We start from the raw sequence: 27,187 nt of genomic DNA, 5'->3' as shown, positions 1-27,187 counted from the left end.
ACTTATTGGACAGACATATCTGAAATGCTTCTGCAAGCATACAATGGCATTTTAGTTGCATACGTGTACAGTATGATTGAGAACGGTGTTACACTTACCCTGAGCATGAGGAAGTCTGGCCTCACAAACTCCAGGAGGAACTGTGTGTCAGGAGGAGACAGCCACTGGGCAACAGATCTGTGGGACAAAACAGTGCAACATTTGTATGTTACATGTACAACACTTCATGGATAGCATAAGATTACAGCAAATTTGAACCTGTTGTACCAGTCTTATTATGCACTTTCCATGGAACGTTTGATTTAACTCAAGTAAGATAACATCAATTCCAATTGTTGGTTGTTAAATATTACTCATTGGAAAATCACAGAACCAAGGAAATAAATTGGGACAGCCTAATAGGTATTTGGAGTACAATGGTCAAAATGGGATTTTAAGAGCATTTATGGGATTACTAAAAACTATACTTAAAGTGCCTTACTGGTTGTTAGTCCGGAAGAACATCATGCCAAGAGCTATGGTTGCCCCTGAAGCCGTCACATCAATGTTCACCTGGTCACCCTCCTGAGAAAGAAAGTGGAAACTGTATGTTACAGCAACATAAGATAATCCATTTGTGCAAGGAACCATAAGGCCATCTACATCAGGGCACACCACTCATCTGTATGGCCAAAGGTACCTCCAATGCCAGCATGAAATCCTTATCAACAACCAGCTTATGTGACTTATCACTGTGCAGATGGAGCACAAGATACTCCAACAAAACTGGACACTTTAATGGAGAGAGAAAAGAACAAAAAATCGTCACCTTGATGGAATAACTTGGAGACTTAAATTTATCCTTTTGTGGCCCCATCTGAAAGAACAACACAGAGAGGAAATGATTGTTTGGCTATTCCATGTGCATATCTTCATCACATATCTTGTCTTCTGAAGGTACCTTTGCTACTTGCTTTAACTCACTTTACATGTGATACATGTATTCCTTATTTAAAAAGCTGATCCAACCTGGTATGATATGGAACATTGAAAAACACATCCAGGTATGGTACAAACTTCACTAACCAGCGGTTTCTTGTGTCCCCCCACCATGAAGTGATACAGCTGGTCAGCCATGTTTAGATCAGCCAGCCCCCCACTCTCTCCTCCAAGCTGCAACATAACAAATACTCTGTCTTAAGTGTTATCAAGACTGCCATTGAGAAAACAAGCTGTCTGTGATGTATAATGTGACAAACCAATAAAACCAATACTAGTAACTAGTGAAGAACTTACACCAAATGTCACCATGCCCAGAGCCAGCCCAGCTGCCAGTGAATAGGACTCCCTGTCTGTGCAGTTCTCCATCTCAGGGCCAGGGGGCCTTCCTGCACAAGCAAGACACAAACGATGAAAGATGCGTTTATTTTGTACAACAAATAAAGATCAATAAAGAGTTCATTCATTCCATCAGGTTTGTGTGACCTTGTCAGAAGGGAAGAGAACATGTAATGCAGAAATGCATAGAAAACGCTTGTTTTCTTCTCTCAAAATAACTGTAACAGTATACCACTGTAGTAGGGCCTCTGTCATCTACCAATATCCAATCCCCTGCCCCCAGTACACCAGCCCCATCCCATCACCGTGGTAACCCCACCCCCATCACCATGGTAACCCCACCCACCTATCTCCTGCAGCAGGACCTCTGCCATGTGCCTGTGTCCAGTCCCCTGGTACACCAGCCCCACCCCATCACCATGGTAACCCCACCCAACTATCTCCTGCAGCAGGACCTCTGCCATGTGCCTGTGTCCAGTCCCCTGGTACACCACCCCCACCCCCATCACCGTGGTAACCCCACCCCCATCACCATGGTAACCCCACCCACCTATCTCCTGCAGCAGGACCTCTGCCATGTGCCTGTGTCCGGTCCCCTGGTACACCAGCCCCACCCCCATCACCATGGTAACCCCACCCACCTATCTCCTGCAGCAGGACCTCTGCCATGTGCCTGTGTCCGGTCCCCTGGTACACCAGCCCCAACCCATCAGCATGGTAACCCCACCCCCATCAGCATGGTAACCCCACCCCCATCACCATGGTAACCCCACCCACCTATCTCCTGTAGCAGGACCTCTGCCATGTGCCTGTGTCCGGTCCCCTGGTACACCAGTCCCACCCCCATCACTGCGGCGACCTGTACGTTGTGTGCGATGTCCAGCTCGGTTGTTGTGGGGATGAGCAGTGCCGGCACATGGATACTCAGCATCCTGGTGGTGGCCGCGTCCATTGTGCCTCTCCTAGGGTGGGGAATTGTTAGCACCGGCATCACGTTTTTTAACCACAGATTTTGAGTGTATTCTGATTTATGATCAACTTAAAGACTACTTTTCTGTGGTCACTGGACAAACATAGACACAGCCTTCAAAGCTCATCTTAATCGAAGTACCATTTCCACCTTTTCATAATGCCATTGTATTGTCTTAACAATTAGTGTGTTTGGCTGAGAATCCAGAGGTCCTAGATTCAAAGACATTCTGACATAAACCCAGAGGAAGGATCTGGAGAGGGATGGGCTCTGCTTTCCAATACTTTGCCCTAGACATAGCGGATATCAACCATGTGACCTCAAAAACTACTTATCAATAATAACCAGTTACTATAATGGCTTGGTTAAAATGATAGTGATGCTGTTTTTCATGAAACACAGCAATAACTAGTGGTGCGTACCGGTTCGCCGAACCGGACTTGGACTTGCTATAACTTTCGGTTCAAGTCCGGTTAAAACCGGAACGTCGAAAACCGGTTTTCTGGAAAACCGGATATCTCTTTCTTATTGTATACTAATATCATCTAAAACAACGCTAGATGCCTATGTAACTTTATTAATCGCAGCCAACGGGCCAGAAAATAACGTATTTCTGCGAAAATAAATTGTCCTACCGCCATAAGCGGGCCAAGCACATGGTCGCGCCACGAGAACCTTCTTTCAAAATCCGGCAACGCGGCAAAAATGACAGGTTCACTTTGGCAATATTACCCATGAAAATAAAGCATGTGGATTTGTTTATCTCCAGGTATGGGTTTTAAGTCCCATATCTTCTGAAAATGAAGAAAATTTCCGAGATAAACAAGCTAAAACAAATCTCCGGCGACTGTTGACATTTGCCGCTTGCCGGGATACTTCACTGAAAGCATGGGTGAGCAGCTTGTTAAAAAGAAATACCGACACGTTTTATTAAAAAAAAAGTTTAAGTTCATCAACTTATTTTATACCTCCTGTCTTTATCTTTGTAACGAATAAATTTACAATTAATTTGTAAGGTTAAATGTAGAGTATAAAAACACAGCACGCATCCTTTTCTACCCGCATTACAGTAGGCTATCCTATTGACCCCTATGACCTCGCAAGCGCCATTTTGAAATTTCGGCCGTCAAAAAAAAAGCGGAAAAGGTCGGATTTTGCCGTGATTTCCCGATAGTTTTCATTAAAAGTCGATGTTTCTACAACTTTGAAAATGATGCAGTCGTCTTTGGCAATATCTTTATAGCATGCGGCCCGGTCGAATGTGGTTGCGGGTGCCGGAGACGCAAATTATGTGTCGCCTAGAGCAAGTCGCTTTATGCTTGTGTCTATATGGGAAAATTAGCGACCGTCAAAAACCGGACTTATAAGTCCGGACCTGAACCGGAATCTTTGGACTCGAGTCCGAACCTGAACCGGAACGTGAGCTTCGGTACGCACCACTAGCAATAACCATACTACCGTATATCAACTACCTGTGTACCTTTGTTCCTTGGGTAGTCTTTGTGGAATGGAGACTGCAGAATAAATTTAAGAAATCATCTGTACAAAAATAACTTACTTTGCAGCTGCCACCCCCAGCAGCACCCCTACACTGGTGAGTTCGTGACCCCTGTTCAGGTAGTCATGCAGGTTCAGAGTGTTCAGGTTCGACAGGTAACCATTCAGACCCAGCGCCATCAGGAATCCTGCATGCTCATTGGTCAGATCAGCACTCTTCGGCTTGTTGTAGACGATCCATGAAGACTCAATCTGACAGGAAATGGGAAGAGTTTACTAAAAATACCCTCTATAGATTTTAAGTCTTAAAGATAAGAGGAAAATGTTAAGAAAGGACATATTGGTTGGAAATGTTTCGAAGAGATGCTGCTTAAAGATTTCCACAAGTATTCAAGAAGAGAGCCACTAATGTAGCCTGGGTGCCATCCTGCGTAGTTACAGCAATTCCTACGCAGGATGGCATACAGGATAGAGAAGAGCATTAAGAAAGACCAGATACAGTACATATATACCAAATTAGGTTCACATGATCAGTAAGATAATCTTTTCATTTTTTTACTTTTATTGGAAGTAGCTGGCTTTCTATTGTGAAACAGGGGCATCTCAAACTCAACACAAATATAATGTTGTGTATTCAAACTACGTGAAGCGTCATGATTCTACCTTTGATGACTCAGGAGCGACCTTGAGTCCGGCTGCGACACCGTTGTGGAAGGACGGCCACATATTCATGTTGGTAGGAACCTCTATTCTGGACAGCTCAATGGTGGTGGTTCTGGGGTCATGGGGCAAATCAAAATTCCATTTAAACATTTTTGATGAAGAGGCAAGCACCTTAATTGATATCAATGAAGATTTTTAAAATCATGTCTTCGGTCACAGAAAAGAACATAAAAGATACATTGTCATCTCAAGTCTTTGAATGTTACAAAAAGTGCTCTGTCTATACAGGGTACGGGAGATACAATGAAACCTTTCCCTACCTGGGTGCAGGTGCCTTGCCAGTCAGGTTGAGTTTGGGGATGGGTAGCGGCTCCGTCAGTACAGGGTGGTAGGTGCACAGGGTAAACATCCCTCTGGTTAACAAACAAGACAGTCCAAAATTACTGTAACTACTAAGATATGTATTAGGCTGCAATAAAACTATCAAAGTCTGCAAAATATTAATAATTACCGATGTATAGAGACATTAAATTAGAAAAGAGGTGTAGTCAGTTAATGTTAGTATTTTGATGATGTATAGGATTGGTACTTTGAACTATGTGGCTGCTATCTGGTAATACAGATACAGAATCAGGTGCTGACCTTCCCACCGGCAGTGCCATGGTCCTCTGGCACACAGACAGCAGCTTCATCTCCTGCTCCTCCAGGTAGTCATGGTCACTACGGGAGGGAAGATGGATGTGAAGATAACTTTATCTATTTCTGGGGTTGGATCTGTACACATTTGCCCCTATGGGTCGATATGATCATGAAATAATCATAAAAAGATCAGCGGCACAGTGAGGATACAAGTTATACAAAGATAATGTGGTTTGATAGAGATTGTATGTTGAGCTGCTGTACATGTACCTGACTTCAGGTTTCTGCACCACATGCACCGTGGCAGGTTTGGATGACTGCAGCAGTTTGCGCACCTCCTGGACCCGCAAGTCATCTGGGAACCTCAGCTTCAGCAGCTGGGGACAGGCAGAAAAAGTGAGGACCATGACTTATGAAGACCATCTGTGTTGGGAAGTGACATTATCATGACAACAATCTGTGGGACTTCTTCCTTATAAAGAATATCAAGACATTACAAAGTCATTCCAAGTAAAACCTACCCAACATCACCTCCAGTAACCTTTATCTTACATATTGAAATTTGTGTAGAATGTCCTAAAGGTACCCAAAAGGCAATAACTATCCAGTAAACATCTATACAGAAGTATGGATTCTAGCATGGAACATTGGGGACGGGGTTCCAATTCAACATGTAATGATTAAAACAAGTAAACAGCCACCTCTTGGTCAAGGGTGTCCATGCCATCGTCATCTTCTGTTGCTGTGAACAAATTCTGGAAAAAGAAGGGATTTCAAAAATAGCAGTCCTTCCACTGAAATGTCTGCTGAGTCTTTGTATGCAATTGATACAGTAAAGTGTATCATAGCATGCAGTACTAACAGTCTACATCTAAGTACATAGACTATTTATCTTCCATACCTTATTTTAGTGATAATAGAAATTCTATTATTGCTAATTCTAGTGGTGACATAAAAGCACAGATGGCCAAATTGTAGGTACGGGCATTATATAGTAAGTAGAAGAGTAAGAGCATCATGTATGTAGAAGTTGTACACTACTTGCCTCCTCTGGTGTAGTTTTGACAAGTCCTTTGCCCTTTGACTTTAACTGCATACCTAAACTCTGCTGACCTACATGAAGTACAAGAGAATCAACACCTAGTATACTGTATAATGATAAAAACATGTTCCACCAAAAACTCATGTCTTAAATGCAACATAAGCAGTGCTCAAGAGACGAAAAAGCCAAATGTCCCAATACAAATACCATGCAAGGATATGTAGTGAACATTGCTAACTTTTTTAACAGCATTTTCAGAAAAACATTTAGACATAAGGTGAATCCTATTATGAGGCTAGAAACATAAATGGAGACCTAAAATAAAGTCAGATTGGCTGCGCAAAATTCAACATCACAAAGCCTACCACTATACTTACTACCAATGAGTTTGTATGCTGCGGCGGGGAAGTCTGTGGGCATGCTGCAGCGACACTCGTGGATGGCCACACGGAGGGGGAGGGAGACACCGAACGGTAACATCTCCAGATCCTCTGCAGTCATCCCGATCTCTGTCATGTGCAACACCACACGCTCGCCCAGCCGGTAATTCTGCTTAAAGTCCAGGCTGACTCTGGGGGATTAAATGAGCCACTTGTATGAAGAAACTGCCAGGATACAATTTAAGATATAGTGACTTGAATTCAATAGAAAACTGGTGAGGCCATGGCATGCAATACAATATCGATAAACAATACATCATTTGTGGTGACTAATTAAGGGTTAATGACCCACCCCGAGGTGCATATGGTATCATAACGCCTGGTCCTTTGCTATAACCACCGAATAAAACCACCGAGTGAGCGAAGCGAACGAGGTGGTTTTATGAGGTGGTTATAGCAAAGGACCAGGCGTTATGACACCATGTACAGCGAGGAACAGGCGGGTTATTAACGTTATTATCATATAGCCTACCCAAACTTACAAACTCCTGTATGACGCATAGATCCCTTGGTACCATACGTGTGAATTCCTTTATCGAATTTGTTCTTTGGTACATGCATTTAAAAGGAGATTACAGATTGCATTTTGAAACCAAAGTTTCCACAGAAAATATTCGAAACATTGTAGTCTTTGGCTCTTTAGAACAACAAAACATTATTAATGTTAACAGAAGGAGCCATTCCCCTCTTCTTGCAGTCTGTTCTTATTCCCTCTGCTCTGGAATATGTTTCGCTCTTCTTATTCCCTCTGCTCTGGAATATGTTTCGCTCCTTTTGATTGGCCAATGCCTTCATATCCTTTGTGTATCGCTCCTTCTGATTGGTTAGAATGAATCGACACCGGCACTGGTGTCGATTTGCATCGACACTGGTGCCGGTGTCGATTCATTCTGACCAATCAGAAGGACGATACACGCCGGGCTGGCGGGAATCTAAGTATTACAGCATCATAACCAACGTGGAACGGGGCCTTCTGATTGGTCCGCGGCGCCTGGCTATATGATAATAAACGATTCACTTACAACATCATCAAGCAAGAGACAAAATCAATGATAGTATAACGTCACTAACTACTACTGCATATGTTTATTTCATACGTTAGTTCTAAGTTAGTTCACACTTAGGAAAACTGGTGTCATACCCTTTATGACGAGGTCCACCATCCCTGTGTCCTGTAAACAAATGCACATCTTAGTCACAAAGACAACAAAATGACAGCAACAAAGAGTGACAAAAATCCTTTCAAAAAACATCCAAGGCCTGCATACTTATCACAAACTGACGAAGTGTTGTTTAGAAATAATGGTACCCAACAAAGAGGGATCTATGTACCATATGACAATAATGAATTGACTTTGCAGTATCCTTTGCAGAGTAAAGGATGACCTAAACTCTGGATTGATGTAGCTGACAAGTGACATCTGTAGGTAAGGTGCCTCTACATTCTTTTCTGGGGTGGCAAAAGGTACATCTATGTTTACAATTACCTGCAGCTGACAGTCTCTTGATAAACAACCCCTCCTCACGGAACCCTCTGGCCTCTTCCTTCATCAGGGGTTGGAAGTATAGAGAGTAAAGCTGAAAACAGAAGTAATCCAGGACTGATCATTTCATATTGTATTTGGACAGTAACATTCAAGGTTACCATGTTTTGAAGACCTCAAGTGAAACTATTTGGTATAATTGACACCAGTATGGTATGTTACTTATGTCTCAACAGGTGGCCTTTTCTTGGAATCAATGAATTCAAATGGGTGATGCCACAATAAGACATCATAAGTACATGTTGCTCACCAGTGTACAGTGTACAGCATTATGTTATTATGTTTTCTATATTTCAAACATTGTTTGAAAAAATTGAAAACCAGGACAACCAATCATATTCATACTATGCCCCATTGCCCTGTATGCAAAATGTAAATTATAGTGTACCATGATGACATTCTTGGTCTTGTCACAGACTCCAGCAACATGTGGAAAGGGTTCCACAGGCCTTCCCAGCATGCACTGGTACAACCAGTGAAGGATGCTGGGAGGCTTGTTAGGGAAGGAAGAGGAGAACTGGAGTTGCTCCTTGGCACCTATGGAACAAAGAAGATTTCTTTGTATTGCATGGTACATGTATAACAAGACTTGGTTAAATCACTGATATCTTGAAAGCTTTGCAGGGTGCAGATTTCTTACTGTTAACTAACTGCGGAAAGGGCAAAATACTTGTTACAAAAACATCTCATTTCTGCAGGTAAGAACAGGTATGCGATTTGTAGAGAATCGCACAGGTGACACTGTTCACGCGGTGAAGCAAATCGCGTGGTGCGATTTTCTTCACTTGAGTGCGGAGCGCGCATGGCGATGGTGAGCCTATACTACCGTGCAAACCTATTCCCCTGGTGATGAAACACGCACGAGCGCGATTCTCATCGCTTGAAGGTGGAGCGCGCACGGCGATTGTGAGCCAACTACCAGTCTACTAGACACATCTGTATTGCCCATTTGTATTGGATTATCAATTATCTGTATTGCTCATTTGTCAGCACATCCTATACTTCCTGGCATATACGACATTCCGAAGTTATGCACCCAGGGAAGGAAGGGGGCAAATATATTGTACTAGGATTGAGCAAGGCACAAACAACACACTCACGATACTGAAATGCACTTAGAAACCTTTATTCAGACATTTTTATCATAATCAAGAGTAAAAAAGGACATAAAGTTAAATCAATAGTATTGTTTTCTTTTTCTACAAATGGAACATCAACAGTTTCAATCTAACTCTAAGCAGCGCTAACATGATAAAGTGAAATGAAGATGAAATGTACATGGACTTACAGGCTGGCGCTGTGCTGACCCACGTGCAGCTAATACTAGTATTCAGATCAAGTCTATATATGTACAAATATAACACGATGGAATGAATATGTACGCAGGTCGAGATATCGTACAGAATCTAAATTCTATGTGAAAACATTACTACGCTAATTAGACACATGAAGACAGGAAACATGGCATCCTAGAATGATGACGCTAAACCGTCATGCACTGCGGGTCAAGTTTTGGCTGCATATTCAAATGTAAAAAATGAATTACGATACACCCAAATGTACTGTGGATCAAGTTTTGGCGGCATATTCAAATGTAAAAAATAAATTACAATGCACCTAAATGTACTGTGGATCAAGTTTGGGCGGCATATTCAAATGTAAAAAATAAAGTACGATGTACCTAAATGTACGGTGGATCAAGTTTGGGCGGCATATTCAAATGTAAAAAATAAAGTACGATGTACCTGATGGACCCGAAGGCGTCCAGACCTTCTTTGGCATCTTGTGTCTTCTGCTGGGCTGTCTCGGCGAGATCGCCCTTTCTATGGGCGATGCTGCGGGGGGTGATCTGGTCCAGGGAGGCGTGGCTGTGGGGCTTTGCAGTGGCGTGCTGTGATGAACGGATGCCTCGACCTCTGCAGCTGCCTGTTCAGTGTCTGGGACAGAGAAGCATACTGCAAAGGACACCGGGATAGCGTGGGCAGGCGCCATATTGTTAACCGACAATTTCGTAGCGGATTTTATAAATTTGTACAAACTAATATGTAAATACTTCGGCTTGTAGTGTAAACTTTGAATACATACGATACTTGCTACTCTATGTTTTGTACGATCGTTTGATATGATTATGAAATAGTAAACGCTTGATTTATTTTCATGATGTAATGAGAATGATATACTGTAGTGTAGCGTCACATGATCATCATGGCCTATGTTCTAAATTTTGTACGAAGTTTGTAAACGTTGTGGGAGTTGTAAGGGTGTGTAGTTTTGTAGATTGTAGCGTAAACTGTATATATTTCATGTAAGGTTATGAATTTGCAGTGGTATGTAAGTCTGTTTTGTAGAACGTTTTAGAAGGAAATAAATAACGATATTTGTGTTACATGAGTTATTTGTCTCTGTTTTATTGCCGACTTACGTGATTAGTAACGTTACTACATTACCGGCGAAGGGTTAAATTCCAACTCACAAATAAGTAACAGTAATTTAGAGTGAGTCTTACTATACGTTATTGACAAGTATCGCTGTCTATCGTGTGTCAGCACCCGTACCCGAAGTCTTTCAAAATGACGGGCGTTCGCGAAACACCTTCAAGTGAAGATATTCGAATGTTTAATTTGTCTAGTAGGCCGATAGTATTGGCTCACGATCACTGTGCGCGAACCGCCTTCATGTGATGAGAATCGCGCTCGTGTGCGTTTCATCACCAGGGGCATAGTTTTGCATGGTAGTATAGGCTCACCATCGCCGTGCGCGATCCGCACTCAAGGGAAGAGAATCGCACCACGCAATTTGCTTCACCGCATGAACAGTCTCACCTGTGCGATTCTCTGCGAATCGCAGACCGGAACCTAGCTCATTTCTGATAATATGACGACATTCTACATGTACACAAGTGATACCTACTTTGACTGATGTTGCTGGGAGCGACTGCATATATGCCCACACAGGGGAAGTCCCTGCGGTAGTGGTCCATGTAAGCATCAAGACACAAATCACTGGGAACAAAATCAGCAAGAAAGGTAAATCTACTTTCAATGAGGTATCCTGCACAAACCAACCAAGCAACCAACACCGAAAACCCTCTTAGCAGGGGCAACAAATACTCAATACCTAAGCTAAAAACACATGAGCCGTATTGAGGCTTCATTGCACTACTAGCCAAGGAAAAAGCGCCAAGCTTCGTCCTCAGTCTGAGGTTCCACTGCTCTACCTTGCTTTTACCTTTGATATCTATGCTGAAATTCTTAGGCAGGTATTAAACAGGAAAAAGCTGATAGATGATGTTTCAAGTTAAGAGTTCTTGTTACTAGGAGTGAGTTTACCTTGCTAACTGACACAGCATGGCTGCTATCTGCTCCAGCTCAGGGTGAGACAGACCATGTAGCTTCTGGTCCTGAAAATGATAGAGAATGATTACAAACCAACCAAAATGTTGTTGAAACTAATTCTCTTTGACAGAGGTAACAATAGTCTCAAAAATGCTTTCCTGGCTGAGGTAACAGTGCTGGAACTGCTTAAATGGGGTGACAGCTACTGTACATGCATGCTTCAAGGCTGGTGAAAAGCCATTGTCCTTGCTAAAGCTAGTAGCACTCACATACCTCATACACAAGATGCAGAGCAGACAGCACCAGGGGCATGTGGGGGAACAGGCTGTCGGATGGATCTAGAACGGGCGTGGCCGGCTCCTGCATCTCTACATCGTCACGGATACAGAGCGGGCCCTCCGTCTTCAGGGTCAGGGCGTCGCGCACACGTGGGGACAGGCTGTGGTGATAGGTGGAGCTCAGGAGGTAATCCCAGTCCTGGGAAAGGGTGACAGAGATGTCTTAGCTTGAAGATGGCTAGTATTCTACTGGTCGTAATGAGAGAAATTTAGAAGTCTGCACTAACAGGAAAAATTACAAGCACAGTGAAACCATTCAATCTGCTGCATATCTGCCTTAAGGGTGCCAACTATTACCTCATTGCTGCCCTGCTCTGATGAACGAGCCTTCTTGGCTGCGATAACTGGCGACATGGAGCTGTTCAACTCAGACTGGAGAGGAAACAACACAGACTTCATCTACACAACATCTTTTTCACATGTAAGAAATGCTGTCCTTTAAGGCACAATGACTTGATTATATAGATGACTTCTTCTTTTCTCACTTGCATCAGCTTTGGGGGTGCCTGGAGGTTGGCATCCATATAATTAACACAGTACAAAATTGAAAGAAGCAACAAGTTGAAAGGTAAAGTAGGACTTCCAAAATGGTGACCAGCACTACTTCATGAGACTGACCCTGAGGTTGGGGTTGGTGAGAGACAGTCGCCCTGTGTTGTATCCCATCATGCTCAGCAAACAGCTCACAAACAGGCTCCATTCTGACTGGCTGGGAGATCCAGGAGCATTGTGGGTAGTGTACCACTTTACAAAAAGCTGCACTGCAATGTCCTTGGGAAGCTGTGTCCTTAAAGCTGCCAGGCAGGCTTTCACTGGAAATGAGTCATTTATGTTGAAATCAAACAATCGTCACAATCTCCCATTTCTGTGTACCGCTATTTGTCTTTTTGTCCAGGGTAATGTTTACCCAAATCATCACATCTGCAAATTGCAGTGCTTTACTGAGATTACTTGACTTGAAGAAATCATAACACCTTACACGGAAGCTCCTATAGTAACTCATTCTACATCAGCATATTTTTATGGAGCAGCTGGAAGACTACAATAATTTCTCACACTCTTAGCACAGATCAAAATGCACACATTGAGATTCTTACCAAGAGGAGATGTTGCCATCTCCGGAATAGACGTGCTGCAAAGTTTCCCATTATTCAACTCCTGTAACATAGAGCAAAGAAGAACATCTTAGACCTCTGCACAATCATGATAATGGTTCCAGAGTGAGACTGTGCTGTATGCACTTTTACTTTACAGTAAACAGGTATGAGAAGCCAGGACTTTCTTTTTGCCAGGATTTTTTCCTAAATTGATAAGTAACCAAAGGCACAGAAAGAGACTTTGTCTAACCAGAGTGAACCTGTTGGCCACAGGGTCCCTGACATGGTTGATGTGTATCCCAGTGTGGAAGGAGAAGTCATCGCTGAAGGTGGAGCCCTGAAGCTTGGAGGAGTTTCCTAACTCTGGTACTGGGGACAGGAGTACTACCTGTATAAGAGAGGGGTGGCAATGCTTAGAATGTATTTTAATGCTATGAAAATATAGTTTGTAAATATATAGTAAATGAAGTTTGTTACACTATGAATTGTTACAAATGGATAGAATATAGATAATGAGCAATTCTTCTTGAAATTGCCTTCTTTATACACTAATGTCAATGATTTGATGAAGATAATAAAGTAGCCTGTGTGATTCAAGACAGACACAATACAAGCACATTAAAGGACAAATCTCACATCTTGATAGATTTAAACGATGCACCTTGGTGTGTGATGGAACTTCTGTAATATAGTTAGGAGATCTTTAAGTCCAGAAATAGTATGTTATGCTATATGCTTTTTACTAGTCATGTGACAAACAAACAAACAAGCTGCAACCCCACCTCCTCATGAATGTTCATGGCGCTGGGAGCCCGGCTGGAGGTGCCTGGAACTGGACTATCCAGCGGAGTGCCTGCCCGAGGGAGGGAGGTGGAGAGGGACAGGCCATGGCTGCTGCTGAGGCTGGCCAGGTACACCTTACCAACCTACAGGGCCAGAGGGATGTTTAACCTATAAACGACTGATTTCAATTTGGAAAGATACAGGTGTGTTTATGAGTTGTGATACTAATGAAAGCATCCAGGGAAAAATACATCCTCAGCCTATGGGGGCAAGAGGGGTTGATGGTAGGCACTCCAAATAGTAGTCTCCACTTCAATTTTGCAAACTACTTCTGATTGCTACTCTGTTCTGATTGATGCCATTTTTAAAAAACAATTTTGGATGCCTGTAATAGACCCTACTGTGGATGCTTGGGGTAAGGGACTATACTTGCATATGTCTGCAATTGAAACTGGTCATTCTACATACAGGAAAGACAATAAATATATGGAAAATTTCATTGTAGGCAAAAAGTATCAACAATCACCATAAAACAAGAGTTTTGTTCTGACCCACCTTACTTATTCCAGTGTACAACACAACACTTCCGTGTAGATCCAACACAATCATCATGTTCAGACTCTGGGATTAACAGAAGGAAGGCTGAAATCAGCATAAGGAAGACAGACCTAGTTCCAAGTTGTATCTAGTATTGAACGTCAATGCAGCTTACCTATCTAAACTTATGTTTTTATATTAAGACTAAGTTTTAGAGGCAACTGAATATCTTAAAATTGCAACACCAAATCACAGTATTTAACTTGGCCAACATAATATGGTATATGTGACAGTAAAATGTTATTCTATCACCTCTATATTATTGTCAGTTCTGCATATATTGCCTTTTCAATGAGCACAAAAATAAGGAAATCAGCTTCACCTGCAATGCTATGGCATCCCTGGCACTGATTTTAGTGATGGCTCCAAAGATGAGCTGTCTATTGTCATTGCTGGGCTCAAACTTCACACATCTGACAGAAAAAAATGTCATACTTTCACATTTAGGTGCTGTCAGATAGCATGTGAAATTGGTATGTAGGGAAACGTAAATTCTCTAATGGATTTTTGTATTAAAAGACCATTTACTGTATGTATGGGAACATATGACATTTGCTACCACATTCCTTTGGTTTGTAGATGTTTGATGAAGTACACGTACTTACAGCTCCTCTCTGTTTTCTTGGATTACTCCTTAAGTAAAAAACCTAATGCTCTATTAAAGAAGGATGGATCTCTAATTTACATAAAACCAAGGAAGCAAAGGCAAACCTGAGCTCGTGTTTCTTTCCTATCAGATAACAGAGAAACTTCTGTCCACAAACGTCTGACATCAAGAACGCCTTGGAGGCCTGGCCCTGCACACCATCCCTGGGGAGACAGGAAACATTATCATCATACTGTGATTTCAGACCCCTATCTCACTACAATGTGTTACTGACAGATACACTTGATACCGCAGAAGCATTTACAGTGTTCAAGGTGTAATACTGCAGCTTGTAGCAGTCTGGTGTGATTTACACAATGACGAGTACCAACTGAAAAGCAGGGTACAGTTTCAAAGATTCTCATGGTCATGTAAACATGTAGCGTTGAACCTTTTTGCTGTCATAGTTTCTGTCCACACATGGTCCATGCAGACTTCAGGTGTGAGGGGTGTCGGCATCTCCAGGTACGACTCGAAGGTGCGACCGGGTGAGGCAAAGCTGCAGGAGGAGGCTGGGGTCCTCGCCATATTTGCGGGCGATCGTGAGACCCACGGGGAGGAGATGGAGTAGCTGAGTGATTTGGAGGAACTGCTGTTGTTTGGTGCTGGGGACTGGCAGCGACTATAGAGAGAGAAATCATAACATGGAATGACTTGACCAGTGGAGCTCACCAGAAAGGCAATTTTCTACTGGCTGAGGTAACAAGTTTATGTCAACAAAATGGGCAAACACTACATATAGGTTCAAGAATACATTGTGTGAATGACAAGACTGAATTCAAATTTCCTGGTAAAATCCTCCAGAAAATTGATAACCTGTTGTGTGCACAAACACAAACACAAACACACGTGTGAACATACACCCAGCAGGTTATCAATGATGTACCTGAGAGTGGCCATGTGGCTGAGAACAGCCGGTGAGTGAGACCTTGACGATAACCCGGGTGTGCTGGGTCGGCTGTAGGTTCTGTACGCAGGCGACAGGCTCGGAGACTGGCTCAGACTGAGGCGGGACTGCGTACTGGAGCTCAGGCCCGCAAGTGGCGTGGTCACATGATGCGAACTGGGCATGCTCGGAATGGTGGACGTGTCACCGTAGTGAGTGCTGGATAGGCCAGCAACTTCCTGAAAATGCAACAAACGTTGACTTCAACAATGTTCTCAACAGCAATACAGAATAAAATTTCTGTTCATACACTGAAAATATTGACAAAGCCCTACATCTCTGCTTGCTATGGATTATGCTTTCCTTATCATGATGTTTGGATTTAAATTGGACATCAATTTAGTTTGGACATTATTAAATTTTGTTAAGGCTAAATTAATTTAAGAAATAACTTATATTGAAATTTTATCCTGTCAAATTTTGTTTAACTGTAAGCTTTACAGGAGGCAAAATGCTCCTTACATACCTCATTCCTAGCCGTCCTCAGTGTCCAGACAGAGTGGACACCCAGAACTGTGTCATAGGTCATCACGAGGGAGGGATCAGCGCTGGTAAACACCACATGCTGCATGGGGTCGTTGACATATGACAGTTTTCCGACGCCAAGTGGCCCTCCGTACTTGCAGACGACCGGACACAGCTCGTCCAGTGGATGACACATGCTGAACAGCTTGGGTAAGGCCTCAGAACCCCTGGTTGGGAAGGTTAGATATAGTAAGCATGCTGCCTAGCAGATCACAAGGGTACTGCAACATATCATTCTTTCATCAGCTCATTCTATCCTACTACACGAAACATGACTTGTGTTGACACACTTGTTTTATCTGATTAACACAAAAGTGGACCATTGATATAATATCTAGCATTATCACCTGTAGACAAATCAAAAGTTCATAAATCAATCAGTGCAAACAAACCTTTTTGGACTGGTAATTTCTGCCTCTGAGATGCTCCTTTCAAACAGTAGCCCATATTTAGTAGACCATGTATGCTGGGCCTGTAGGGATGTACAATGTACAACATATGCATTAAAAATATTGAATGATTTTTTGGTCAACATGCCTAAGGAATGTATGTGAAAAAAGTCTGTATACTGTAGTTGGGAGATATACTCTACAGAAAGCTTGGACATTAAGATATCATGAGTCACCTGGAACTGCAGTGGTGCAATGTACTCCTCCCCTTCCTTGGTGTAGATGTTGACACAGCTAGTCTCCACAACAGCAATACCTGACATCACCTTTTTATCTATGGATAATGGAACAATCATCAGTCAGATTTATGTGTGTTTCTTTTAGTATAAATTTTTGAAGTAGCTTTAACCTAATAAATAGCCCAAAGGTTTGGTAACTTATTTTTCTCTGTGCCATAATATTTTTCATTTAAAAAGAAAGAATCAAGCAGAGTGGAAGGGTGATATCTAAATGTGAATGATACCGATTACATCAGTAGAACAGAATACTACTAGTAATTCCGCAAACCTGACTTCTTGACTGGTTTGTTTGCCTCCTTTCGAGAAAATTCAAACCTGCACCACAAGGCCTGCAGTAGAGTGGAAAGGTGAATGCATCAATATCACAAGCTTGTATGGTTCATAATCATCTTTAAAAACCGAATGGATTACAAAGTTTATGGTTAAACTATTCTGAGGTGGGTGTTGAGAACCATACTGGCATTAGTCCTATGTTTTATGACAGCCACACCTTGAGGATGTTAAAGAAACCACTCCCCTTCTTGAAAAGCATATTGTTAAATGTTGATTTTACCCAACGGTGTGCTATGGCTTGAACCAATCTGTTCCTTACCCAGACTGTGACTCTAAGAACCGAACTGGTGTGTTGTGCTGAGATGCAGTAGAGACCCACAACTTACCTCTTGGACTGGTGAAGGAACAGTGAAGGACCTGATGACCATCCTGGTGGCACTCTGGCCTCCCCTGCTCCACACCACAGTGTTTCCCCTGGTGTACAGCTCCTCATCACACACCTCCCCCTCTCCCCCAGCCTGAAGGGACCATGACTCCTTCTGATGGAGGAAAATAACCAGATCATGTCAGACTCTCTCTATAAATATATGGATTGAGTTTGAAGCTTGAACAGTTTTAACTAATGTGTTAACAGTCATGATATCCTTCTATATGTATGTAGCTGACACTTCATTCTGCAAACATATTTCAGACACAAGATTAGTTCAAACTCCACAGTCACACAGAGCTGGGCATTCATTCTGAGAGTTGATGTAGTGTCATAAGAAAATATCTAAGGGTACAACTTTGTTAAGGAGATAAATATGTATGACAAAAATCCATTTTCTTACAACACATAACTTTAAGGTTCAAAATCCTTAGTCGCTTTTGCACTTATCCCATCCTGGAGGTTCTTGAACTTATACCCGGTAAAAATCCTCACCTTGGGTGTGTCTGCCATGGAAACCTCACTGAAGGACTTGATGGGGACACCATGCTCCCTCATGGACGTGCCGTCCAGCGTCCTGGTGGGGGAGGGTGGAGAAAAGCCATCCGGGTGGCAGGAGGTGTACTCACGCCCGTAGGGTACAAACTCCTGAGGCTCTGAGGCTGAGATGATTATCTTGTGGACGTCTCTTTGCATTGTTACAGTCCGATGTATGGGATCGGGAAGGAAAGTGCTGGAAAAGTCATGTATAAACATACATTGATACTGCCTGTGGTGTATGGGTCTTCCTACTGCACTCACAGCTTGTATCTCTTCAGTTCAGTTCAGTTCAGTTCATCCTCATATGAGGTGCCCTTAACAATGTCCGACCAGGCATCTCTTGCTTTACCAATATAATCTAGTCTTGAATAATATAATTTTAAATAATTACATGTAACATGAATTGAAAGACATGTTAAGTTCAAGAGGCAGGGTTTGTGGCATATACATGCAACTGGCAAATAAATATTATAAGACAGTCCTCCAAGGCAAGATTCCTACTTCAGCACTGTAAAATGAGTGGTGGAACAAAGTTTAGCACTGGAATTCCTGTCCTGACGGAGTTTCAGCACTAGAGCACAGCCATTCGAACTTTCATCAGCACTGGGCGCCCAGTGCTGAGACAGCTTTGATTTGAATCAGCACTGGAACACCAGTGCAGAATACTTGTAAATTTGGGCCCTTGGGATTATCCTAAGCTTTTCAAAACTTGCTATGCATAACGGGAGGGGGCCATACTTCGACAGGGGTCCAAACTTCGTCAGGTTTTAAAAATCATTGTTGCGGAGAAATGCATAGATGCCTGCACATAAGAAGTACAACTAGCTGTAGACTAAACCTTGTTGTATATAACTACAAAGACGGGGTATTTGTAGAAGTTAGCAAGTCCCACAGATAACGATTGAAAAACTTGCACAAGTTTGACGCCTTCCGTGCAAGTTGACGAGCGAACGTATCGAGACCATGGCCCGGGAAACTCTTGAATTATTCTTTGCAAAATACGACATGTGAAAAAATACCACCACACATAGAAATGATGTTTATTAGCCTTCCGAAAAATAATACCTGTGTTCTGTTTTCCCTTTAACTGGGTTGGATAAACGGAGCTAAACTGATGCCACAATGTTCACCCAGTCAGGGCTCCGCCATTTTACTATCACGAACGCCGGCGGCCGAGCGATGCTCAACACGTTGAACTCAGCCAACCCGTCCGTAGAGCGACAAACATTCAAGAAAAATCGATCCCTACCGACTAAAAAATCCTGTAGCCATTGCTGCTGCCTAAAGACAGGATGAAAAGGCAATCAAGGAAGCCGAAAAGCGAAAATGCCATCACAGTTCAATGTAACAATGCGCTGCCGTTTTGCGGCAAGTTGGTCTCACCGTGAGAGGTAACGTTAAACGTATTAACACACCGTATTTGAATAAGTCGCGTAATACAAAATATGACCCATATTTGATACAAAAAAATTATAATGAAGACTTTTAGTGCTATTCTATTTGCATAAATTGTTTAAAAATGCACGGCGATGGTCTGGTTGTTACTATGTCGGAGTTTGGACCCCTTTTTTGTGTTGGAACGTTCTGCTCGGACGCAAGCCGAAAACCTGCCGTAAGTTTCGTGCGCTGTCAAAGTACAGTGCGGAACGCTACCGTTAAATGAAATATATATCTGTACAGCTTCAATCACAGTTATAAGGATACATACAAGATCTTAACTTGTTTTTGATGAGTTCACTGTAAAATGTACATTGACAAAAGCCATGCGCATCCACTTAGAACGGCTGTCGAAGTATGGCCCCCTCCCGTTAGATTTAACTGTTATGCCACAATGGTTTTTCAATTTCTTTTTTCTCTTTATTTCTTTTCTGCTTATTAACGGGAACGGTCTTAATCCCGAGTATTCCTGACACATCCCCGAGATCATTTGGAATTCAAACGTGACGATGTTGAAGTAGCTGATGTTTCGCTTTTACATGTAAGTTGTACCCCCCTCCCCATCACAACGTCTGTCAAGCGTGTGTACCATAAAACACAGGACAGCAAAACGACCCAGTTTGCTATTTCATGTCACAGATAAATGTAAACATCATCTGGCTTAGCATTCGCTCTTCCAATACTCTTATTTCTGAAGACAGAGCACCAAACAAGTTTCTTACCTGAACATCAGACCAAAATTTGAGCAGCCATATTTTCCCGCGATCAATTCTGAACGTTGTGCGCAGCCTACTGCGCAGCGGGGTCAACGACCCGGAAGTGAAACAACGAGGACATTCTCTAGCAGACGACACGAACTAAGTTTCCAACAAAATCCTCTCCGTTTGGTCGTTTTACAGTGTTATCGCAGTTCCAGAGGTATGTCCGCGGCAACGACAACAGTAAGAACTTGGTGGAGAAAGCAGTCCATTATTACGTAAGGGCCCATCTTTTGATTTATTAAAGGGAATTCGCCTTGCACGTGTTAGACTGTACTGGCTAGCCGTTTTGTTGGCTTGTAACGTTAGCAATTGTTACTTAGAAATACATTATTATGAGTTTAGAAAATCTTAATCTAAATCAAAGAATATCTTTCATTAAGATTGACACGAATAAGACATTACGGTTAGGCAAGTAGGTTAAAAAAAGGGATAAAAAGGAGGTCCTTTTCTAACCTCATTGCCTTTAGAAATATAATATTTTCCAAATTCCAGGTTTCTTTTATTCAGGTAACAAATGTACACCACATCCATCCCCAGACTGATGATTTTTGTTTCAATGTTTTTCAGGAAAATATCATGTGGTATCGTAGGAACTGCTTTTGCTGCTTACCTTGCTGGTATAGACATCAGTCCTGGAAACCACTACCGTAGGAAAAAACTGGCTGAACAGGCAGAGCAGAAAGCAGAGCAGCATAGACAGGAGGCAGTCAGCGTTCCTGTCAGTACTTGGAACTTCTTCCTTTTGAACAATTTAACCTCCCAGCTATGCATGCATTTATCTAGTGGTAGCAGTAATGTCTATGAGTATCATGTAAATGTTGATTGCAATGGAAGAACATTCTCCTACGCAGAGGGACCACAGTCGTATTGAAACTCCTTGTGGTCAGTTAGCTAGCCGTTGGGAACCGTGCGTAGGAGGATGTGGAAGAATAGGTCAAATTTGTAAAGTCGAGAAAAGTTCATGACAGTTATATATTTCCTGTATCAAACTTGTGACAAAAATTATGTTTGACACCAATCCTTTGCTCAGTCTATTGTTTTATTGTAGCATTATTTCTTTATTGTAATTGTAGCATGATAGTACAGTACAAATCAAAATTTCAAGGGCTACTGAGCATTGTATTGGAGATCATTTACATTGTTGTTAGTGTAATCATTCAATAGTTAAAAAGTATAAAAGCTTCTTTTTTACCCTTTACAGAGAAAACCAACAAAATGGGACACTTGAAGGAACAGCCCGCGACGATGATGATGAAGGAACTAGACACAGAACGGGAGAATTGCACAAGAACTGGAGCAAGAGATAGAAAAACAATGTTTGGAAACAGACTGGAGATGCACAACCTGGAAGTGTTGCTTCAAGTAGGGTTTGACTAAAATTTATAATAAAGACACCATACCTCGGACCATTGATACTTAAGTCATGCTTAGGAAGCAGTTTATTGCTGTTATAACAACTTGCTGAAAATTCCAGCTCAACAGCAAGGAGAAATCCCACAAAATCGCGTTTGCGTTTCCAGAACCTTAAGTTCCACTCAACTTCTATGATATTGCAATAAAGTTCCACTCTACTTCTTTTGGTTTTGCAAGTTGCAACCCTGTTTCATTTGGGAGACTTGAAAAACAGGACAGCTATGTATCTAGATTACTCCCTGCAAAAGTGCCTTTCCACGCTGGGCTGATCCCACGGCATACACAAATGCCTTAGTATCACTCCTGCCAAACCAGCCTCAGATTCAGACTATCAGGGGCATGGCCACTAACCAACTGGCACTGGCAGCCAATCAGATAAATGCCTTTTGTGTTGTTCAAAAGTGCTATATAAGGCGCCTTCATAAATATTCCAAGACGAACAAGACGAACAGTACCAGCATAGTGTTTCACAATTCTTTCCACCAAATGCTTACTGAACATACAAACAGACTATCATCATTGTGCAAAAATAAACAGATCTTTGCGCAAGAAGCACCACATTCTGTTTGTTTTCTATATGTTCAAAATTTGCAATCTGGGTGCTGATTGGCTGGCTACGGCAGGTAAGCTTATTAATATTCATAACCAGGGGTGAAACCAAGAGAAATGTGTGTATGCCACAGGATCAGCCTTGCATGGGAAGGTGTGCAAAAGTGAAACATATAATTCTTATTCTGTACACACACTGTAATTATAACGGTAATGGTATAACTATACATCTTTCAATTTGGAGATCTGAAGTACTCAACAGCCCTAAATGGGGCCAAATTAGCCCCTACAATATGAGACATCTACTTTCACCTGTCTCCATTATGCACTAAGATAAGTGAATCATATCATTGTTACTAAAAGTAAAGTTCCACGATAGTTATGCTCTGTCTAACAATAAGGTCTACATTGCACTATCTGTAGTCTACAATATTGTAGATTGCATTGCAGTGATACAATACAAACTCACACTTTTGTAATGCTTGCTTAAAATGTTTGTTTGCTCTTCTAAAACACAAGTCACAGTATGACTGTTGTTCTCTTAAACATCAGAGCTAAAAACATCCAAATCATGTTTGTGACACAAATGTCTTTAAGTCTGTAAGTTTATAAGACAACTTCTAGATAACACAGAACAAAACACAAAAAGAAGTCCATACTGGCATGAATGACAATGTTGCACAGTTGAATATTTTTTAAAGTTAAAACATATTCCACAATGGAGAAAGCTAGGCAGTTTGTTTTGTGTGCTGATAAAGAAATGAATGATTGTCAAAATCGTATGCCATTATTGAGATCACAAGAATGTTGATAATTTTGGAGTTGATCATTCTGATCCCAAGGGATTCCCATAAAAAGAGGGAGCTAGATCTGCAGAACAAGGCCGGCAGACGAGATGTTATCCCCTCCCCCTGCAGTCTGTCGCACCTCTGTGCACACCAGCACAGGTGCAATGCAGATCTCATAATCATGTTCCTCCCAGCAGGACACTGGTCGGTTTTCTTTAAAAGGGATCCTAGAGCTCCCCTCCTTCCGACTGGTGGAGAAGGAGTCGTCCATGAGTACTGTGGCCTTCCCTAGATCGATCTTTGGGGACCCGCACACATGCCTGTTGGCTGTTAGAGATGCCTTGGCTGCGGCAGACATGGTGTTTTTCCAACCAGAGTCTTTCTTTGTCATGATTGCCTGGAAAGCGAGCGTATGAACGTGCAGGCGAGACAGGCGACGTTTTGACCCGCCAGTATCAGCCTTTTGAAGTGTTGCCCAGACCTTCCTCATGTGGTCCAGCACGGTGGCAACACGGGGCACCGGGTCCGAGATGAGCGTGATTTTCCCGCCGTGCAGCATGCTGTAGAGGTTGGGTAGTTCCTGTTCATTCATGCCCAGGGAGTCCATGTAGGGAACGATGTACCTCAGCACCTCCTCAAACAGTGCCTGCTCCGTGAAGGAGGCCAACTCAAAGTGTGTCTTCTGCTCTGCAGGGATGGACACCAACATCTGCTGCAGGAGTCTCAGCCTGGATTCACGCTCACCTAGTAAATGAGAGAACAAGCATTTGACTAACAAGGCAATGATACTTGTCAGGGTATACACTGTACCTGGTAATAACAGAGCAAGCTACATGTCTGTCAAAGCAGCATATTACAGATTTCAGTTAAATTATGATACATATTGGACATATATTGTACATGGTGTCTAACTGGGCTGTCCCTCACCTGCTGAGAATGGGAAGTTGTCCATCATCTGTATCCCTCCTACCACTACCAGGGAAGGATTGAAGTCCCTCAGCATCCCACTGAAGCTCTCCAGAGAGTTGAGGCTTGGGTTGTTCCTGTCACTGTGGATAATGAATCTGTAGACAAGGGAAACGATGTTACTTCCCCATGTTATTGAAAGGGTTACAGGCTTATTGCAATATTCAGTTATACATTTGTATTCTCCTCCCATCCTCCCCTCATGTCTTATTACTAAATCATGACTTCACATGAATCTCTTGTATAATTCGGCTTAGCCGCTATCATAGCTAAAACAATCTCCTAATGCCATCAAATAGTGGAAGTCCTAACAATTATGTATTTGGGACTAATTCATTGAAAATTGTTTACATGTGAAAGAAATAATTCATATACAGATTCTACCCAAGCTGACAAATCAAAACTCTCAAAGGTAACAATTCATGTATTAGCAAAATTTGGACTTGCCTGCCCTGGCTGAAATGTACCACCCCCAACATTGTATCACCCACCTGTTAGCCCTTGGTGAAATGTATTTCCCCCAGCTACTCTGCCGTGGGTACTCTAAGATCAAGTGGATGTCATCTTCTTCTATTTCATCACCAGTAACTTATAAGGAAAGAAAGAGATTAAGTCACTGCTGTATCATATTATACTCATAGAGCATAGGATGATGAGATTGTTATGGGAATATTCACAGAGCATTGGCCACAGGAAACCCCATGCTAATCATGTGTGCTTTACTAGAGAGCTTTTACAACACAAGTGTTACTTGAAAGTTGATGTTGTTATAATGTGCTGCAAATAACAATCGTCTGATGACTTCCACAAGCTCCTTACCTGTAATTCCTTCCCTCATCACTTCTTTAAGACCGGTGCTAAGATGTGCCCCCAGAAGAACATTGCAACCTTCAGCAGCAAACCTGTTTGCCATGACAGGTGCGTTTCCACCCAGCTCGAACCTAGCATTTGGCATTTTGTAAACAATGTCCATGAGGTCTCGAAACAGAGTGATGTTGTCCATGTACCTTCTGGAAATGAGGAAAAGACATTATTTATTAGGTTTATAAGTGGCTACTATTACTATTATTCTTATGGACACATCAATTACTGTCTAGTTGACTATCTGGACATGGTTTCAAAAGTGGGCGGGTTCTATGGTATTCGGACATGTCTATAATTAAGGTGGAGTCTGCCAAATTGCATGTAAAACAGCAAAAACTCACTGTAAAGCTCCTTTATGCAGATGTTACCACATTACTATTAGCTTCTCATGTGTACTGCTGGTGCAACCTTATCAGTTAATTACGGTTATGTGTGACAGGTCATATGATATCATATAATGTTAATCCAAAAGGGCAGACCTACGTAGATACTAGTACATTAACACATAATGTATGTTTGATGGCACTGCCTGCCTTCTTCTCTGGGATGCCCTGTGTATTGCCTCCAAATAGAATGTAAATTCAATGCAGATGATGCAGCAGATCCACAAAACAGTAGCCCATATAATACTATATAGCAGCATATGTACAGGGGTAAGGGTAATGTCCTAGACAGTACTTAGCAATTCTTGCTGACTCACTCTGCAGCAGCTCCATGGTTGAAGAAGTAGGCAAACATCTGTGCCAGCTCCTGGTGGTCATGGATGGAGTCATAGTGGGCACTCAGGGCTGGAGGGGTCAGATTGTACCTGTGGGTGAGGATACAACCTTATCATTATTGCAATATCATAATGATTGAACAAAATCATAAATAATTAATGCCAGGACAAATCTTGCTTACTATGGCTAAAAAGGGAGGTCAGTCATATAACATAACCTTGTAATATGCATTGTATATCACATAGTTTCAAGAGCATAACTTCAAGTAATATACCCAATGATATGATCACCTTTAGGCTTATTAGCAACTTTCAGGCCATTTCCTTTAAAAGGTAGGTAACAGTTTAACTACAGTAGCATTGTTTGCTTTAGATTAGAATCTGTTATACTTGTTCATCTTATAATTATCTTCAAGACAAATGGGTGGTGCCATGACTTTTGAAACTCATTTCTAAAGAAGCATACTAAGCAGCATCAACACGACATGCGAAGTAACAGTGCACCATCCATATATTTGAAGTTTCTATTTTGATCCCCAACATCAAATTACAAGCCAAAGGTCGTTGCCCTTCCCATTTCATGGGGAATGTTCGCGTGATGGAACCACCAATTAACAATCATGTCTAATCAAGTCCATATTTGTCCTTAGTCTAATTAGTAGATTTGGCCACATTTTCATTGACATAACTTTCTATCTATGCAAGGAAGCTGCGGTGATGAAACAAAGTCATGCTTTATTGCAAATTACGTCGACCATATCTTGTCTTTAGACGATTCTGACGGCGATTCACCTGTTCACAAACGCAATCTTTTGCCAGTTTTGGTGTTTGATATTACTTTCATTTGTATCATTAAAATCCCTCTCATTCTAGAACTCATGCAGCTTGGGACATGATGAGATGACCAAAATACCAGCACTGAAAACCGGTTCTACACCGGACTACTTTATAATGTTACCTGTCAAATAGCTCCAGTCCGTCGACGAAGGCGTCCTGGCAGGCCCCGAGCCCCACCGCCACCCGCGGCTTGGACGCCAGGCTCGCCTTCTTCTCTGCCTTCAGAAGGGACAGGAGGACTTTCTCCAGCCTGTCCCGTAGTATTGCATCAGGTGGTTGTCGTACATAGTAAAGAGCGGCGACTACGACCAAAACAGAGACGATACCGCCGACAACCGAACCAGTGGACGCCATTTTAGCTGCTGACGTGCCAAGGCGAGTCCATTCGATGAATTGGGGGTGTACGAACAGACCTAGTCCCTTTTGGGAGTCGTATTTTACTTCAGACGAGCGGGAAAAAAATACAATTTCTTGGATGATAAAGTTAAGTTTCAGTCTTCATAGGTAGAACAGTACTGTTATGGACCACCAGTCCACCACCCACTTT

General features: G+C 42.2%; 2 protein-coding genes and 1 long non-coding RNA gene across 4 annotated transcripts in view; 1 reads left to right on the top strand and 2 right to left on the bottom strand.

The window, feature by feature from the left end:
* LOC118423181 (anaphase-promoting complex subunit 1-like) overlaps positions 1–20,602 on the bottom strand; it is a 27,814-nt gene extending 7,212 nt beyond the window's left edge. The window contains exons 1-37 of one of the 2 annotated variants that reach the window (XM_035831215.1): positions 20,467–20,602; positions 18,263–18,500; positions 17,727–17,879; positions 17,336–17,396; positions 17,005–17,102; positions 16,772–16,851; positions 16,321–16,546; positions 15,795–16,033; positions 15,300–15,530; positions 14,974–15,072; positions 14,585–14,675; positions 14,221–14,286; positions 13,665–13,808; positions 13,133–13,270; positions 12,883–12,943; positions 12,404–12,597; positions 12,083–12,157; positions 11,721–11,924; positions 11,442–11,512; positions 11,023–11,114; positions 8,501–8,649; positions 8,056–8,146; positions 7,710–7,740; positions 6,506–6,699; positions 6,132–6,199; positions 5,788–5,841; positions 5,357–5,463; positions 5,090–5,167; positions 4,768–4,860; positions 4,448–4,559; positions 3,846–4,036; positions 2,095–2,279; positions 1,276–1,367; positions 1,066–1,152; positions 809–856; positions 482–564; positions 99–177 (exon numbers count right to left, since the gene is read on the bottom strand). In XM_035831215.1, the coding sequence (XP_035687108.1) occupies positions 99–177; positions 482–564; positions 809–856; positions 1,066–1,152; positions 1,276–1,367; positions 2,095–2,279; positions 3,846–4,036; positions 4,448–4,559; positions 4,768–4,860; positions 5,090–5,167; positions 5,357–5,463; positions 5,788–5,841; positions 6,132–6,199; positions 6,506–6,699; positions 7,710–7,740; positions 8,056–8,146; positions 8,501–8,649; positions 11,023–11,114; positions 11,442–11,512; positions 11,721–11,924; positions 12,083–12,157; positions 12,404–12,597; positions 12,883–12,943; positions 13,133–13,270; positions 13,665–13,808; positions 14,221–14,286; positions 14,585–14,675; positions 14,974–15,072; positions 15,300–15,530; positions 15,795–16,033; positions 16,321–16,546; positions 16,772–16,851; positions 17,005–17,102; positions 17,336–17,396; positions 17,727–17,879; positions 18,263–18,500; positions 20,467–20,474 (4,311 nt within the window). In that variant the 5' untranslated portion in view covers positions 20,475–20,602. The remainder of the gene's footprint in view (positions 1–98; positions 178–481; positions 565–808; positions 857–1,065; positions 1,153–1,275; positions 1,368–2,094; positions 2,280–3,845; positions 4,037–4,447; positions 4,560–4,767; positions 4,861–5,089; positions 5,168–5,356; positions 5,464–5,787; positions 5,842–6,131; positions 6,200–6,505; positions 6,700–7,709; positions 7,741–8,055; positions 8,147–8,500; positions 8,650–11,022; positions 11,115–11,441; positions 11,513–11,720; positions 11,925–12,082; positions 12,158–12,403; positions 12,598–12,882; positions 12,944–13,132; positions 13,271–13,664; positions 13,809–14,220; positions 14,287–14,584; positions 14,676–14,973; positions 15,073–15,299; positions 15,531–15,794; positions 16,034–16,320; positions 16,547–16,771; positions 16,852–17,004; positions 17,103–17,335; positions 17,397–17,726; positions 17,880–18,262; positions 18,501–20,466) is intronic. The other variant, XM_035831223.1, reaches the window with a different exon arrangement.
* On the top strand, positions 20,554–21,925 carry LOC118423223. The gene is made up of 3 exons (XR_004832002.1): positions 20,554–20,720; positions 21,073–21,223; positions 21,707–21,925. It is a non-coding gene; the product is annotated as an uncharacterized LOC118423223 (long non-coding RNA).
* On the bottom strand, positions 21,535–27,187 carry LOC118423198 (ADP-dependent glucokinase-like). The gene is made up of 6 exons (XM_035831235.1): positions 26,762–27,187; positions 25,786–25,893; positions 25,041–25,231; positions 24,713–24,809; positions 24,183–24,319; positions 21,535–23,999 (listed from the first exon to the last, which is right to left on the bottom strand). The coding sequence occupies exons 1-6, from the start codon at positions 26,992–26,994 to the stop codon at positions 23,332–23,334; spliced, it is 1,434 nt and encodes a 477-aa protein (XP_035687128.1). The 5' UTR covers positions 26,995–27,187; the 3' UTR covers positions 21,535–23,331.

The sequence above is a fragment of the Branchiostoma floridae genome, chromosome 1, assembly GCF_000003815.2.
Source record: "Branchiostoma floridae strain S238N-H82 chromosome 1, Bfl_VNyyK, whole genome shotgun sequence".
Lineage (NCBI taxonomy): Eukaryota > Metazoa > Chordata > Leptocardii > Amphioxiformes > Branchiostomatidae > Branchiostoma > Branchiostoma floridae.
This window is presented reverse-complemented; position numbering and strand designations above follow the sequence as displayed.